This window comes from Lactuca sativa, chromosome 6, assembly GCF_002870075.4.
Source record: "Lactuca sativa cultivar Salinas chromosome 6, Lsat_Salinas_v11, whole genome shotgun sequence".
In the NCBI taxonomy this organism is placed as follows: domain Eukaryota; kingdom Viridiplantae; phylum Streptophyta; class Magnoliopsida; order Asterales; family Asteraceae; genus Lactuca; species Lactuca sativa.
In genome coordinates this window covers 79,561,903-79,579,587 of record NC_056628.2, presented here as the reverse complement: position 1 = coordinate 79,579,587, position 17,685 = coordinate 79,561,903, and the positions used below count along the sequence as shown (strand labels likewise).

Below are 17,685 nucleotides of genomic sequence, written 5' to 3'. Positions count from 1 at the left end.
CTCAACTAGCTCTTGTATGTTAGGGCTTACTCTAAAAATTCTAGTGAATAATTCTCTATTTTAATACAAAGTACCACTTAGCGATTTCATATGTTCGGAAAATCTAAACCCTAAGCAGGGTAAGTGGCATAACGACTCGATAAAACACTGTTACATACCCTTCAGGAGCGTATAACACTCATAACGAGGCATAATGAGGTTTACAAACCTTGCATTACAAGGCTAAACATTAACAAAGGTCACTAACAAAGTCTCTCTCAATCTCTATTACTCTATCTCCGAAATCTCTCTTTTAACTTTTTATGAACACCCAGGGCATCCCGACCTTTAACATAATCAAAAACCACTCGACCGAAACCACTTAGGACTGAACCCTCCTTAAGACCGAAACCTACCTTCGGTCCGAGACCTACTTTTGGTCCAGCCTATCTTCGGTTCATCTTGCTTTCGGTTTGGACTACCTTCGGTCCAAACCTACCTTCGGTCTTCAGCCTCATGGACCGAGACCTTTGGAACTTCGTAGGTTCGCCTCTCTTTCCCAGGTTTGAACCACTTTCGCTTCTTAAGATCGTTTTTGATAATTTTGACGGGGGATTTTCACCCAAACTCATATTTTAACATATTAGACCCCATAAATTCATATTTTAACTATATTTAGGGGAAATTCTTACTATGGATAATATCTTTTGTACAATATATTATCTAAGAGTTGTTGACTTTTCCAAGAAGCTATGACACCATACCCACTTTATGTCACTATTCACACCTTACCTAGTCAAATCATTGTACTCTTTTACACCTACCAACACTCCACCATATTTCCTTACACCAAATCCACACAAAATCTATATCACCCACACACGTCCCAAAAGTTCTACTTACCACACTCTTCAATCAAATACTGTCTCTCTTTCTTTCTCAATTATTTCTTCCTGGAACCAAGAATTCCAGGAAGTCACAAGCTCTTTTCCCATTGTTGGTAAGTTCTTCATTTCCACTTCGAATATTCTACACTCCTTCACTCAAATCATGGATTTCTTACACAAATATCATCATATTTGTTCTTAGGATCTTCAAATCCTTAAGCATTCTCCAAGTGTTCTTGACTTGAGAACCTCATTTCTTCAACATCCATCTCACGGAATCACTCAAGGTGAGTTCATACCCCTATAGTTTCCTGTTTTCTTCAAGTTTTAAGGGGGAGAATACAAGTTACAACACCAAAAACATACTCTAATACAACCAACATCTTTCAACAGAAAAGTTAAGGTTCACTCATGAACTGTTTTGACCAACTTAAACATAATGTCTTTCAAAACTGTTTAACATGCAAATAGTTCAGGTTTATACCTTTCTAATGACTACTTGAACAATTTCATACGATGTTTCTACAATTTATGGAGATTTTTACAAGACAACCTATCATTTCTGAAATGATTTCGGACCAGTCTGTGAAGATGGACATATTCACATTAGTTAGAGACTCTAAAAATCATGAAAAAAATTATGAACAAACTAGACATATATTCTAAACTCTCATAGTTTATGGATTCAATTTTTGACTTAAAGTGATTTTGCTGTGATTTTTCTAATAACAGTCACGAAAAAGTTAAACTAGTAAAATAGTATAAACATTCATTAACACTTTGTAACATGTTGAGCAAAGTGTATAAAAATGTTTTGCTACATGTAAATTGTGTTTCATGTTAGTTTCCCTTCATGAAATAGAAGTAGTTATTCATCATAGGGATTTTCAGCAAGTACAAATACACATGATAAACTATAATAGGTATAGTTTATGGTACATTAACATACAAACATACTAAGGAAGTTTCCATTTACACTAGAAAAAGGTTTTCATGAATACAATACGTACACTCGTTGAATCAAGGTTGTGAGACGCTTACTTCATTATATTCTTTAGAATATTGGTTAAAGTCCTGTATTATAACCCTATTCTCCTGTAGGGAGAGCGTGATACTTGTGTATAGTTCTATAATGGGACTAACAATCCCAAACCTTAGATGCATGCAACAGCTAGACCGGCAGGTCTGGGGTGATAAATGTCAAAACATTCCGAGGCCTGAAGAACATCGTAACAGGCCTACTATGTCAATTACAAGGTTATAATAACTCACATAGGGATACAACAACACATATAGTCTATGGGAATTCTCACATTCAAAGGGGTTTTATTTATTTAAAACTACATATACTATCATAAGTATCGAAAATACTTGTACCTTTCGGTCTTTGGGTTTTAAGACTACACTTCAATTTATAAGGAAAATATTGGATTTTTCTTGAACATACACTACATTTACAAAGAAAATTTTCCACCTCTAATTACAAAAGCTTATGCACTCACCAACTTAATTGTTGACACTCTTTCAAATTACTCGTATTCTCAGGTAATCAATGAAATCAGGTAACTACAAGCTTTTGAGGATGGTATGCTGCGGCGTTGGACAGACTATTTTGACATCATATTGTAATCGATTTTGAAACATATAACACATGAAACCATGTAACCTTTTCGATTATATTTATGATTGGTTGTATGTACTGTGATCACTATTATACTCGTTGTTATGATACTATAAATGAAGTCCTCCACCCCCAAACATTTCCACCATCCTTGGTTTGGGGGTGTGACAGTTTTCTCTGCTTCTTGGTTTGTTTTATCAGTTTGATACGGGAAAGACCACTCAATTAATGTTACTTCTCTTGACACTATGGACTTCTTTTCTTGTAGATCATATACACGATATCATTTTTGACCTTGAGGATATCCTATAAAGACACAAGCCCTCCCCTTTTCTTCAAACTTATCATTACCTGCACTATTTTCCTTTATATGTGCTAAGTAGTCGAGAACATGTATATGATCATATTGTGGTTTTTGATTTAAAAGGATTTTAAAGGGTGTCTTGTTGCTGATAGCTCGTGAAGGTGACCTATTGATGATGTAAGTAGCAGTAAGGATACATTCTCAGCAAAGTTCTATAGGTAGGCTAGCTTGAAAACATAACGCTCTTGCAATTTCTAAAAGATGCCTATGTTTTCTTTTAACAACCTGGATTTGTTGTGGGGTGTGCACACATGAGGTCTCTAGAAGAATATCATGATCTTCATAATACTTTGTAATAACATTGGAGGTGAAATATCCCCCATTATCGCTGTGTACTCTCTTGATTCTTCCATTGAATTGGGTGAAAACCACATTTTAAAAGTTTAACTAAGAATGATCTTGTGTCAAACTTTTTTTTTTCATCAATTAGACCCATGTGGTTCTAGTATAATCATCCACTATTGTAAGAAAATATCGAGCCCCCTTCATTGAAGGTACTCGATACCCACCCCATATATCACAATGAATTAAATCAAAACATGAAGTGGTTTTAATATTACTATCAAAAAAAGGTAATCGAGTTTGTTTAGCTCATACACAGGAATTACAGTTATCAATACTAGGTACGCTACTTATACAATTAATTTGTTGAAGTTTAGAATTTGAAATATGACCAAGTCTTCTATTCCTGATTTGAGAATTCATAGTGACATCCATGGAAGTAGCTCATTTGTCCGTCTTCTCCATATGATAGAGACCATCGGGTCTTTCTGTCCAGGTGCAGGTAGTCCGCATCTTCACAGACATGTCTATTTCACCAAGTCTCTCTCCGAGACAGTGCCCAGATTGTTACGCCTTTCGTGCGGGTCGGAACTTATCCGACAAGGAATTTCGCTACCTTAGGACCGTTATAGTTACGACCGCCGTTCACCGGGGCTTCGGTCGCCGACTATCCCTATGCAAATCATCTTCCTCGAGTGTAAGTACTATAAATAACAATAATCGGGAAAGAAGATTACAAACTAGTTAAGCCCTTTGGTGATTTTTCTAACATATAACAAGTTCCATTTAAAATCAGGAATATATAGAACGTCATTGACATCCAAATTGTTTGGTAATTGTACACTCCCAACGCCTTTTACTGCAACTTTGTCTCCATTATGAATTCTAACGGGTACCTCGGCCTTGGATTTATTTAGAGATGTTAAGACGAAATCACTACATGAAATATTTTTTGTAGCTCCAAAGTCACTAACCCAAGGAGAAGTGAAACCCATTTTACCTTCCATGTTTACTTCTGGTTTTGGTGGATCATTCAGTTGTATTAGGAATCTTTTGGATTGTTCAACGATGAGGTCGGGTATTGGGTTGCTCTCAACTTCAATTGCATCAGCCTTAGGTTTCGCCTTAGGCTTTTGCTTTAAATCATTTGTCGGTCTTCATTGAAGGGTTTCCCACCAATCTGGGTATCCAGTTTTTTTCAAAACATCCGTTAAGACTGTGTCCATTTTCCTGCGGTGTTTTCATTTTAATCTTTCTTGTTAACGAGACTTTTGTCCTTGTTTGTTTAGTTTCGTATTTTATAAGCGGCGGCTTCAACAACAATTTTGTGGGACACGGTAATACTCCTTTTTTGTTCATCTTTTTCAACCATGTGATAATAGTACAAAGGGTCGGTATAGGTTTGATGCTTAGTACTTGAGTTCTAACAGTTCCAGAATCTTCGTTGAGTGCCATCAAGAACTCGTAGAATGTTCTTCCTCCTTGTCCTCATTGAGCCTTTTTCAACATTGCAAGAACACTTTCCACACGTACACCTAGGTTGCGAGGAGAAGGATTGAATTTCATCCCAGATTCCTCTTAGTTTCATGAAATATGTCGACACAAACAGGACTTCTTGTCTCGTTGAAGCAAGCTTTTGTTTTCATATGCCCTAGGTGCACTCTCTTTTCCGAATTGTTCCTCAAGATCTTGCCAGATCTCTCTTGTTGTGCGTGCATAATTTAAATTATCACGGATCTCCTTCTCCATAGCAGTGGTCAACCATCATTCGATAATCGCATCAGTACGTTGCCATGTCATATTAGATTCGGTGAGTTCTTCGTTGGTCGTTCTAGGATGCCATCAATGAAGTCGACCCTATTCTTTGCGAATAGAAAGTCTTTGATTTTTCTAGACCAATTTGCATAGTTTCCATCATTTAGTGTTTTGTTGACGTGTAGTTGGCGAGGGTAATCGTTTGGGTGAATATATAATGGTGAGTTGGGGTGATTTTGATGGATTTGTAGATGAACCTGCTTCAACAACAATAGGTATGGTCATGGTGCTTCAAAGTTTTCAAACAAATCAAGAGACCCACTTTGATACCATAAAGAAAACAAGAAAAGGTTAATAGGAAAAATTACGTTCCTTGCTTGGTGTTATTATTGAAGAACCATTGAAAATATATACCAGAAAATTGCTTGAATAGTAAACAAAAATAGAATAAGAAAACTAGATCGGTAGACAAAAATAAATGGGAATCCAAATTAAAATCAAACTCCTTTATACTTCCCCCTATTTCAATTACAACCATAAACTAAATAAATAAATCCTTCTACCTTTTTTTGGAAACAACAAACGAATTAATCAGAAGCATACTCGCAATATTTCAGCGAGTACTCCGAGTTCGAGCTCTTTTACAAGGCAAAACAAGCTCCCATAGAGATTTCTAGGGAAAAATTCCCCAAATGTGGCACTACAAGTAGTAGTTTAAGAGAATTAAACTCCTAACCTCATGCCCCACGTGTAGGGGTGGCAATTGATGACATTATACGAAAAAAATACACGACACGAAACTAAATTGGGACGAAACTGAAATTCGAATTCGTGTTCGTGTTCAAAATTAACACGATTTTGCATTTGTCAGTTGTGTTTTTCGTGTTTGTCGTGTTATTTATGATTAAGTATTAATTAAATAACTTAATTGTTATATTATGTCATCTTTGACGTGTCGTGTCGGGTTTGTTGTTTTTTAATGAGTTCGTTTTCATGTTAGTTAAAAAAAACACGACATCGTGTCATGTCGTGTTCGTGTTAATTACAAAAAAAAATATGTCATATTGTATCAGACAAAAACATGACATGATACCTGATTTGCTACTCCTACCCAGATCAGATGGGTATAGAACCCGATGCATCTAACATCACTTGCAAATCCCTATACCTATATAAAATTATTATTAATCGTAATGAAACTTGTATTAATATTAATAAAGCAAATATAATACCTGGTATTAAATTTCTTTCGATTTGTATTTCGTAATTTGCAACTTCGATATCCATATGAATGGAACTAAGATGAGTACTTTGTTAGTCGATAAACTTAATGAGCCAATTCTATAATTAAAATCCCTATATGTAGGGGTGTGCATAAAACCGCACAAACCACAAAAACCGCACGCACCGCACCAAACCGCACCGCATAATGCGGTTTAGAACTATAGTGGTGCGGTTTGCAGTTTATAATTATAAGATTGCGGTCGGAACCGCACCGCATGTGTGTGTGTGTCTATATATATATATATATATATATATATATATATATATATATATATATATATATATATATATATATATATATATATATATATATATATATATATATATATATATAGGGAGAAGATCAAATGAGAATACCTAAAAGGTTGAGAACGCGAGAACAGTTGTAGACCAATCATTCCATAAGAGCGTAAAAGGAATTTTACAATGTAATTAAATATGGATATTTTAATGATTTCCTACAATCATGGGATGTTGTCTAATTAATTGATTTTTTTACCTAAATATTATAAATGAATTTAATCTATTTTTAATCAAATAGATTATTAAAAAAAAAAAACTTTTTTACCATGATTAAAAAACATTTTTTTACCAGTATATCAAAAAACAATGATGAATTTATCATTTCAACAGAATATGTATAATGTTACAAAAATAAAACATATTTGTAATCATATATGAATCCGCTGTAATCATAAATGAATAGATGAATTAAGTTGTAATAATAAACGAATGTAACGCAATTTATAGAGAAAAATTACAATACAACTATAATCATAAATAAATATAAACATATTGGATATATAACTAGATTATACATCTATTCATAAATAATAGTAACACAAAAAATTACAATATAATACATATCTATTTTTCTATAATCACATATGAACACAACATAAACAAAAGTTGGAATAAAAATAATTAACTATTACTATATAATCATAAATGAATAAGGCGATATCTTTTCCATTTTGTATTGTTTGGTTGTATATTAGCACTCCAACATCCCGTTTGTAGATGCATCTCGATTTCCTCTACATACTGTCAAATACAGAAATAAATACAATTAACAATCAATTAAATTAAAAGGATTTAGAAAAACATATATGACGTCAAATTATAAATGAAGAGACATGAAAAAAATAAAAAATACATATGAATTAATCCTATAATTGAAATTATATTCATATATGAATATATCATATGAATATATCACATATGATACAATTCTAATCATAAATTAATATGAGACATGAACAAAAAATAAAATACATATGAATTCCTATACTAGTAATTATATTCATATATATATATATATATATATATATATATATATATATATATATATATATATATATATATATATATATATATATCATTAACAAAAAATGAATACACTTCTAATCATAAATTAATATCATAGTATAAATTACTTTTTGTTCTAAAATTGTTTGATCCCCCTAAATCTTTATTCCAATCGGGAAACAACTGAGAAGAAGTGAAGGGAAAACAAAAAATAACTCACCTGCAGAAGCAATGCTTAGAACAATTAAACAAAACCATAAGCACTTAAAACAAGAAAATGATTACTCATAAAATGGAATACTTCAAAATCATGCAAATTCAAAGAAAATCATAGTTAGGCATTTCATCAAACACTTACTATGCACACCAATCATTTCTATATCACCTGATATTATTTCAAAGCATGGCCAGAACCTGGTTCTAAGTTAAAAAACTGATTAGGTTATTGTAGATAGTGCAATATAAAAAATTACATAGGGCCCGACAAGCAGCAAGTCAGCTGTCTGGAAATTATATTCATAGACATAAGGGAGCACCATAATATGAAAAGGGGAACTCGTTTCTACATTAATCGAACTACTCAAATTGAGAATCTAACAAGAGCATCAAAATGTCACTAAATATTATAACCCAATCCATGATGGAGGCGTAAAGAATAAGAAAACAGGGAGAGAGGCGGTGGAATAGGAGGCTTCGGTATCGAATGAAGATCAGAAGGCGACTCAAAAAATTAAAATAACTAGTAAACCTGTAGGTTGATGGTGGCTCCGGTATCGATTGAAGATCAGAAGGCGACAATTGGAGGTGGTGACAGAAGATCAGTACGCAACGATTTGCAATGATGATTGAAGACCAGGTAGCAACGATTGAAAGTGTCGATTGAAGCGGTCTTACCTTCTTGCTGGAGGCGAGACACAACTATCCTTCCTCATCAATTTCATTTATCTTCCTTCGACACAGGAGGTCTAACAACCGATATGCTATATGGTAGGGATGGAAGCGTATTTCCATCTTCAATTGGTTAAAACCCTAATTTAATTAGAGAAACGGAGAAAGAATCATGCCATGACCGAATCAGTTAAGCTGATTTTATGGAACAATCAAAATGGAAATTCCATTACTACCCTTGAGACCCTTAATTGTAAATATAATAATTACAATTTGGTTCCGCATTTCTTGTAATTTACATAAATGACACATTAATATGAACCTTTGATTTTAGAATTTTAATGGCTCAAATCTATTCTCGTATTCTCAACTTTTTTGGTGTTCTCAATTGATCCTACTCCTATATATATATATATATATATATATATATATATATATATATATATATATATATATATATATATATATATATATATATATATTAGGAAATACATAACTAAATAACCAATGGTTATTATAGTTTATCCTTATATATCTATGTATTTTAATTACTGTTATTATGGTATTAATTAATTCTTAATAATATTGTTTTTGAAAACCACCTGTAATTATAGATCTTGTTAAAAGTGACATTATTAGTGATATAAGTTCTACAAATGGATATTGTATCATCAGAACAATAAACATGGATATAAACTTTATACAAAATGTTGGATGAAACTTAATTTTCCATATGTAAATCATAATGAAATAAGAGAATGTTATTTTGTAATTATGAATTTAAGATTAATAATATGTTACATGTGTTATGCACAAGTTATATATCGTTGTCTCGAATTTGATTTGTAAATATATTAGACTGTAGCAGAGTTTGTCAAACTGCAAAAACCGCAAAACCGCACAAAACCGCCCACATTAAACCGCACCGCACTATGCGGTTTACAGCTTTTGGGGTGTGGTTTGTGGTTTCCGATAAATTCGAACCGCATATGTGGTGCGGTTTGTGGATTTGGGTATAAACCGCATCAAACCGCACCGCGCACACCCCTACCTATATGTATGTTCTTTGCCAAAAATTAATTCAATAGGACCGGATGGGTTGACCTCTATTTTTATAAATCTTAATCAATCAACGGCAAAAATAAATAAATAAATTAATTAATTAAAACAATTATATCTAACTTTTGACAATGGTTAATTTCTAAAAAGACCTAAAAAGAACTATTATTCATCATTCAACGATCTATACTTTATGTATATTTCTAGACATTATGTTACGAGTGAAGGTTTTTGTTGTTTCTTCTAGTGTTCATATAAAATTAGAACTTTCAAGGAACAAACAAATTTGTTTTGTTGGTTTCTTGTTTAATAAAAAGATATCATAACATTATTTTGAGATCTTGCGGGCTGTTATAATTACCATTCGTAAAGAACGCAGAAGCCAGTTTTATTATATTTTCCAATTAACAAATTCAATTATTTCATACTACATTCCCATAGTGAGCCTTGTATTCCTGCCATAGCTGATCCACGGGCTTTCCTGTCAAGTCTTCAAAATACTTGACGTCAAAAGAAAACCTCATCATCTTGTTAAGCTTTGCGACGAACCCTGGGACAATCCCATCACAATATTCGAGAAAACGGGCCGTGAAATCATATCCCTGGTCCCATGTATCCCCAGATCCCGGTTCTGCAAAACCAACTTGGGCATAATTCGCTTTTAATTTCGTATAGTCCGCCACCCCTTCTACCAAGCCTACTGGAGCTTGACCCTCACCATCCCATTGAAAAACGTGGGTAATTTCATGGTGCAAAAGGGACGTGTATTCCCATTTCACGTCCCCTTGATACCCTTGTAGATAAACAGAACTAACATTAATATTATCACCCCAAGCGATAGCTTCGGCTCCTTTGTACTCTTGGATGTAAACGGTCATAGTGGACACATGCTTTCGGTCAGCAGGATCGCTTTGTTCGAAGATGGTGGTCCATACGTAGTTGTTGATGCTTCTCATTATTTGCTTTGTGTATGGAATTCCGATTTCATTAGTGAAACGGATGCCGCCGGGAGTATCTGAAGCATCGTTAATTGCTTGGTAGTTCACGGCGGATGTTCCACAAAAAGACAATGACAAGGAGAAGAGGGTATAAAGGAAAAAGTAATAGAGAGCCATGAATAATCTATTTGAGGTTCGGGGAATAAAAACGACACATGCAGCCATCATCTAAATATAGGTATCATGTGTAATTGATATTTTCCAATTTTGTCATTATGAAAATTAATTGCATCTCAAATATTTTCTAAATATTTTGGTCGATTTACTGAATCTGGAATTGTATTACGTTTTTATATATGGACAATAAATATTTTGATTGACAGATATATGGTAAATAATATATATATATATATATATATATATATATATATATATATATATATATATATATATATATATATATATATATATATATATATATATATATATATATATATATATATATATATATATATGCAGTAAGGTATACTCACTTTTCCCATATAGGGAAAAGTAAGTATACCTTACAGCAGGACATAAGCTTACGTACCTAATTGTCAAAACTACGTAGTTTTGATTAATGATTTTATTTGATGAAAAAGAAAAATGTTATTTTCTGGAAAAAAAAATAATACGTTCCAATTTGTTTCCTTATTTTTATGGAAATAGATATCGTATCTTCCTTTTTTTTCAATTGCTGTTGTGATCATCATCGTTTGGAAAAACGATTACCTCCTTGAAATCGGATTCCATACGACTGAATTGGATTGGATTTTGTCATCATCGTTTTGGAAAAATAGATATCGGCTTTGCTGCTTGAAATCGGGTTCCTAATAAATCACGAAACAAAAAAGGTTCGAGAAATCGAATTGAAGAAACTGCTTCACGAAATCAACCTCCTTCAAAACTACAAATACTCTGTTTAAGGTAAAGCTTGAAATCGGATTCCTTGTAAATAAGGACTTGCTTTTTGAAAAAAAAAAAAACAATTGCCAATGTGTTGTTGTATGCTGATTTCAGAATTTTGAAGTTGGGATTTCGTTTTTCATGTTTTCAGAATTTTAATCTTGGATATTGTTGTTTCAGGACTTTGAAATTTGTTGCTTAGTCTTATTTGTTTAGAGATTTTGATTAGCGACATTGCTGTTTTTTAGAGCTGGAAATTGCTATTTTTTAGAGCTCCATATTGTTGGTTGTTCTGAGTTTTTAGAAAGGTAAATATCCAATGTACTTGATTTTTGTATATTCTTCGCTCTCATTATGATTATTAATTATAATGATTTAATCTTAACTAATAGTAAACAAAATGCTGTTAATCTATTATTTAGAAACATGGATTGTGGTCTTGTGCAGGTCATAATGGTTGAAACCGAAGCAAATGATCAAGCTATTGAACTACATGTAACTGAAGATATTGACACAAATGATTTTGTAGAAGCAACATGTGAATCTGAAAAAATTAACGATGTTGATGTGAACATTGAGTGTGACGAAGATGAAGTTAGTGATGAAAGTATATTGGGAAAGGTTTTTGATACCGCAGATGATGCATATAACTTTTATAATGATTATTCGTTTTTACATGGATTTGGTGTACGTAAAAATGACATATTTAAAAGCTTGAAAACAAATGAGCCTTTTCGGAAGATCTATGTATGCAACAAAGAAGGGTTCAAACGGAGTAAAAAAAATGATTCAAGTGAAAATGAGACAAAACGTCGTAGAGATGTTAGAACCGGATGCCAAGCAAGGCTTCGAATTACAATACAAAAGGATGGGAAATGGTTAGTGGACTTGTTTAATGACACACATAATCACGAATTGAGCATGACACCAACGAAGGTGATGAAGCATCGATCTCATAATAAGTTCCACCGTTCCATGGAATGTAAATCTCTTATGGTTGAACTTGGACAATCAGGGTTGAAACCTAGTATGGTTAAAAAGGCTATTAATGCAATGAAAACATCAAATGAAGTTGATGTTACTTCAAAGCAATGTGCTGATGTCTTATCCGAGCAACGAAAACAACATAAAGGAAAAGAGTTTTATGGACTTATAAAACATTTTCAAGATAAAACATTAGTTGATAATGACCAGTATTTTGTCGTGGATTTGTGCGATGATGGGTGTCCTAAAAATATTTTCTGGGCTGATGGAAGATCAAGAGACGCCTATACAAAGTTTGGAGATGTTGTTGTGTTTGATGTCACTTATATGACAAACAAATTCAAGATGCCTTTTGCTCCCTTTACTGGGGTGAATCATCATGGACAGTCTATACTTTTTGGTGGAGCATTGCTAGAAAACGAAAAGGAAGAAACATTTGAATGGTTATTTGAGCATTTCCTCAAATGTATGTTTAACAAATATCCGAAAGCAATTATTACTGATCAAGACAAAGCTATGGGAAATTCAATAAAAAGAGTTTTTCCAAACACTCGTCATCGTTTTTGTGAATGGCATATCAAGAAGCATGAACCGGAACACCTCCGACCTTATGTTTCCCGTTATAGTGATTTTCAACACTCATATAGAGAATGGGTAAACAGTGACACCATTGAAGAATTTGAAGCCACGTGGGAAGTTATACGTTGTAAGTACAAACCAGAAAGTAATTGTTGGATAAGTGGCATGTATAATCAACGAATGCATTGGGTTAATGCTTACTTTAAGGATTTTTTTTGGCTGGTATGACGACAACTGGACGAAGTGAGAGTATTAATTCATTTTTTGATGGATTTGTTAACTCAAGCACTATGTTAAATGAATTTGTAGTACAATATGACAAAGCAGTTGCGTCACGAAGGGCCGCCGAAGAAGATGAAGATTTCAAGACTATGAATTCGAGGCCGGTTCTGTCCTCAGTACATCCAATCGAAGCAAAAGCAGGTGAGTGTTATACTCGAAAGATTTTTGATATTTTTAAAAAAGAGTGGATAGAAGCTAATAATAATTTAACTCATGAGACACTAAGCAAAAGTATAGAAGAAAGCAAATATCAAGTTGGGCGACTAGATGTTGATAAAACATATTGGCGCATTGTTACTTTTCGTTCTTTGAATCAAGTCAGCGTCACATGTTCGTGTGCTAAGTATGAGACACATGGCATTTTATGCAAGCATAGCCTGTATGTGATGAAGAAGAGGCATGTTCAAACACTCCCCGGTCATTATATTTTACCCCGATGGACCCTTAATGCTAGGTACAAGGTAGGTAGTGTTAGTATCGGACTCAGTGATATGAATACTGAAAATGGATTTAGTACCTTCACATTATGGTGCGTCCGTTCAAATTTTAATAAACTAATTGAACAAGCAAGAGACTCTCCTTTGGAGATACAGAAACTTAATACGCTATTGATAAGTCTTTTAGAGGATCAAGCAGTACGAAAGAAATCTATATCTTTTGAGAATACATCTCAAGGTTCTTGTATGGGAATTTCGCAAGTAGATATGATGCCACAGTTATCTGTCCGTGATCCTCTTGGTCCAACTACTACAAAAGGGCGTCCTAAAGTTGCTAGTAGAATCAAGTCTCATTTAGAAGCCCCCAAAAAGCGAACGTGCTCTTACTGTCAAGGATTGGGTCATTACGCTAGTAGTTGTTCAAAAAGAAAGGTAGTTATAATAATAATTACTTTTCATGATTTTAGAAGTATGATAATTATAATAATGATTTTTTTTTCATGTATCAGGCAGATGAATCGATGCACGAGAAAGAAAAATAAGATGTGTTGTTTTTGTGAGCAAAAGAAAGAGCCATATGCTTCTTCAAATTTTTTACATTCTTTTTTACTTTACGATGTATGAATAATCTTGATATTTTTTATGTTTCTTAACATTTTTTTATGTTTTTGAATGAAAATTGTTGATTATTTCTGATTTGTCTGTTTAAAATTGATTGTTGGTTGTTATTATGGGATAAAAATCAATGTGTGATGCTAACATTAGTAAACAGCGAAAGTATGATGCTATTGCGGGCTAAAAGTGAAAATATACAACCACAATGGGTTAAAAGTGATATTAGGATGCTAATATGGGTTAAAAATGAAAATATTCAGCCATTATGGGTTAAAAATGAAAATATACAACCATATGGGTTAAAGGTGATATTAGGATGTTAATATGGGTTAAAAATGAAAATATTCAGCCATTATGGGTTAAAAGTGAAAATATACAACCATAACGGATTAAAAGTGATATTAGGATGCTAATATGGGTTAAAAATGAAAATATTCAGCCATTATGGGGTAAAAGTGAAAATATACAACCATAATGGGTTAAAAGTGAAAATATACAACCACAATGGGTTAAAAGTGATATTAGGATGCTAATATGGGTTAAAAATAAAAATATTCAGCCATTATGGGTTAAAAGTGAAAATATACAACCATAATGTGTTAAAAGTGAATATACAACAACAATGGGTTAAAAGTGATATTAGGATGCTAATATAGGTTAAACATGAAAATATTCAGCCATTATGGATTAAAAATGAAAATATACAGCCATTATGGGTTAAAAGTGAAAATATACAACCATTATGGGTTAAAAGTAAAAGTAGGATGTCATTATGGGTTAACAATAAAAGTAAACATAAAAGTAAGATGCTGTTATGAGTTAAAAATAAAATTGTATCCATAAACAAAAAAAATAAAGAAAGTCAATTTTGCCCCTATTACTCCTAAGCAAGTGAACTATTATTTGTGCACACCAACGTGATGATACATATTGCATAGACAAAACTGTTTAGTGAATAGTGAGGCATGTACAAAACACAGTGAATAAATACAACCAAATAGGAAATCTGGAAAATAATTAAAAATCTGAAAACTTTAAAAGTGAACTAAAATCTCAAATTTTATTAAAAAACATATCAATATCCATAAAAAAAATCAAGAAAGTAGTATTACAAACACACTACTTTTACCAAACATATTACCAACAAAACCTTAGAAATAAAAACATAAAAGGTAAACTAAAATCTCTAAAAGCAACATTGTTGAGGAAAGCTAAACTTGATAAAATCTAGAACTATAGTTTGGCTTCCTTTCAATGTCATAATTTTCAGCTCCCATTTCAACTGCTTCCATTATAAGATTTAAATTCTTATCTTTAGTACCCTCTTCAGCTTCACTACCGCTCTTTTAATTGTCAGAATACCCTTTATTCAGTTTGTTTTCAGGAGTTTGATGAGAATTTTCACCATCATTTTTGGGTTGTCATCCAACATCATATTTGTGAAATAATGTTTGCTGAAATGGCATTACTGCATTGTTAATGAGTGGCTATCTTCTGAAATTATTTCTATAATGCTCCATTTCGGTTTTGTAGTTCCTGCCTGGTAAACCTAAAGCAAAAAAAATTAAAAAAAAATATCAAGAATCCAATAGGACATAAGTTAACATTACTAGACAAAAATTACAAAAAAAAATTTACATCAAAAAAGAGGAGGAACAATGTGTTACTGGGGCAGTTTCAGATTTCTTCCTACCTCTTCCCTAATGTGACTTGATTTTCAGGGAGCATGACTTTGTTCATTTTGGACATTGAATAGGAGTCCATGCTTTTGCTTCAAAGTAGTAAACTTGTTCAAAATGATGAAGGAGTGACATGTAATACTTGTGCAAGATAAAAAAAGCCATTGTGAAAAGTCATACAGATGGAGAATCTGAACAAGTTACACGTGGACCAAGGGAACAAAGCGTAAATTCACTTTTTGAGTGATAACACCCTTTCTCGATAACAACCTACGCTATTTAAGCAATTTTGAGACAAAAGTTCACTGGTGCATTTCATCAAACACCTGGTGATCAGACACTCAATCTAATGAAATAAGTAAAAAAAAAAAATGGAATCAATCTAATTTAATCTCACCTGATGCGCAGGTGGAACAAATTCTGGTTGGATAAAGAGTAGAATTGATGAATTTGTTGGACAAGCAAGCAGCAAGATCGATAGATGTTAAAGAGTACACATTTTCTTGAAATAGTGAGGGGCCCGATTGAAAGATTCTTCGAACCGTAACTAGAAGCCACAGGCAGCTCTTTCTTTATTCAATACTTTGTCAAAGAACTAATTTTAGACCCAGTGTTGAGTCTTTTGCATCATTGCTTACGATACTGATCAAGAATCGATTTTTAAATGTGGCTGAAAATATCCGGATTTCGATGGTGAAGGCTTGCGAAACAGACGACGATGCGAGGTTTGTTTTGGGGTTTTTGGTGAACCCATTCCCAGGAACCACCATTGTGGACCGGTGAAGATCACAAATATGTTCCTCTTTGAAACTAAGAAATAAAACGAAAACCATGTTTGTGGGGTTAATCAGAAACCCGATGTCTATAAAATAAAAAGATAAAGGAAACGACACAGTATTATATATCGGGTACGTAAGCTTATGTCCTGCAGTAAGGTATACTCACTTTTCCCATATATATATATATATATATATATATATATATATATATATATATATATATATATATATATATATATATATATATATATATATATATATATATATATATATATATATGGTTAGGTTATTTTGTTTTCACTATCTATTGTATTCATGTATAACTGATTCTGGACCAATCATTTTAGTTATTTTAAGAAAGTAATTAATGCATATTATATGTTGAAGATATAATAGGTATTAATTATATCTTCAATATTTAATATGCATTAATTACTTTCTTAAAATAACTAAAATGATTTGTCCAGAATCAATCATACAGACACAAAATAGATAGTAAAAACATTTGAATATATATATATATATAATATATATATATATATATATATATATATAATATATATATATATAGGGTTAATATTATAAAAGTCCTAAATTTTTAACGTGTAATTGGAAAAAAAAAACCCTGATATTTTTTATTATTATTGTTATGACCACAACTTTCTCGCAGAATTATCACTCTAGCCCACTTAACGAGTTTCATGGTTAAGTTGGTTAACTTTTTCCAAAATTAGTCCTAAAATGTTCAAATTTAGTCCCTGAGGTTTGAAAAAAATTACACCACATGTTTTTTTAACTTTATTTTTCATTTTTTGTGTAGTTTATTTATTTTCGGTTATTTTATAAATATATGTACATTTTTTATTTTATTTTTATATATACTTTATTTATTTTCATTTTTTTACTTTATTTTTCAACAATTTTTTTTTTAACCTTTTGTTTTCTATTTTTTAGAGTATATATAGAGTATATTAGAGGTTTTTTATTAGGTTTTTTCATATTTTTTTCGTATTATATTTT

At 32.3% G+C, this 17,685-nt stretch overlaps 2 protein-coding genes and 1 long non-coding RNA gene across 3 annotated transcripts; 1 reads left to right on the top strand and 2 right to left on the bottom strand.

The window, feature by feature from the left end:
• Window positions 1–9,849: 9,849 nt before the first annotated feature.
• LOC111903367 (uncharacterized) lies at window positions 9,850–10,542 on the bottom strand. Its single transcript, XM_023899143.1, has one exon. It carries the CDS (start codon window positions 10,540–10,542, stop codon window positions 9,850–9,852), a length of 693 nt encoding a protein of 230 aa, XP_023754911.1.
• Window positions 10,543–11,736: 1,194 nt separating this feature from the next.
• LOC111903366 (protein FAR1-RELATED SEQUENCE 5-like) lies at window positions 11,737–14,134 on the top strand. The gene is made up of 4 exons (XM_023899142.1): window positions 11,737–13,018; window positions 13,183–13,296; window positions 13,339–14,024; window positions 14,102–14,134. The coding sequence occupies exons 1-4, from the start codon at window positions 11,737–11,739 to the stop codon at window positions 14,132–14,134; spliced, it is 2,115 nt and encodes a 704-aa protein (XP_023754910.1).
• A 1,167-nt stretch (window positions 14,135–15,301) lies between these two features.
• LOC111903345 (uncharacterized) lies at window positions 15,302–16,718 on the bottom strand. The gene is made up of 3 exons (XR_002854126.2): window positions 16,284–16,718; window positions 15,901–16,212; window positions 15,302–15,756 (listed from the first exon to the last, which is right to left on the bottom strand). It is a non-coding gene; the product is annotated as an uncharacterized LOC111903345 (long non-coding RNA).
• Window positions 16,719–17,685: the final 967 nt, after the last annotated feature.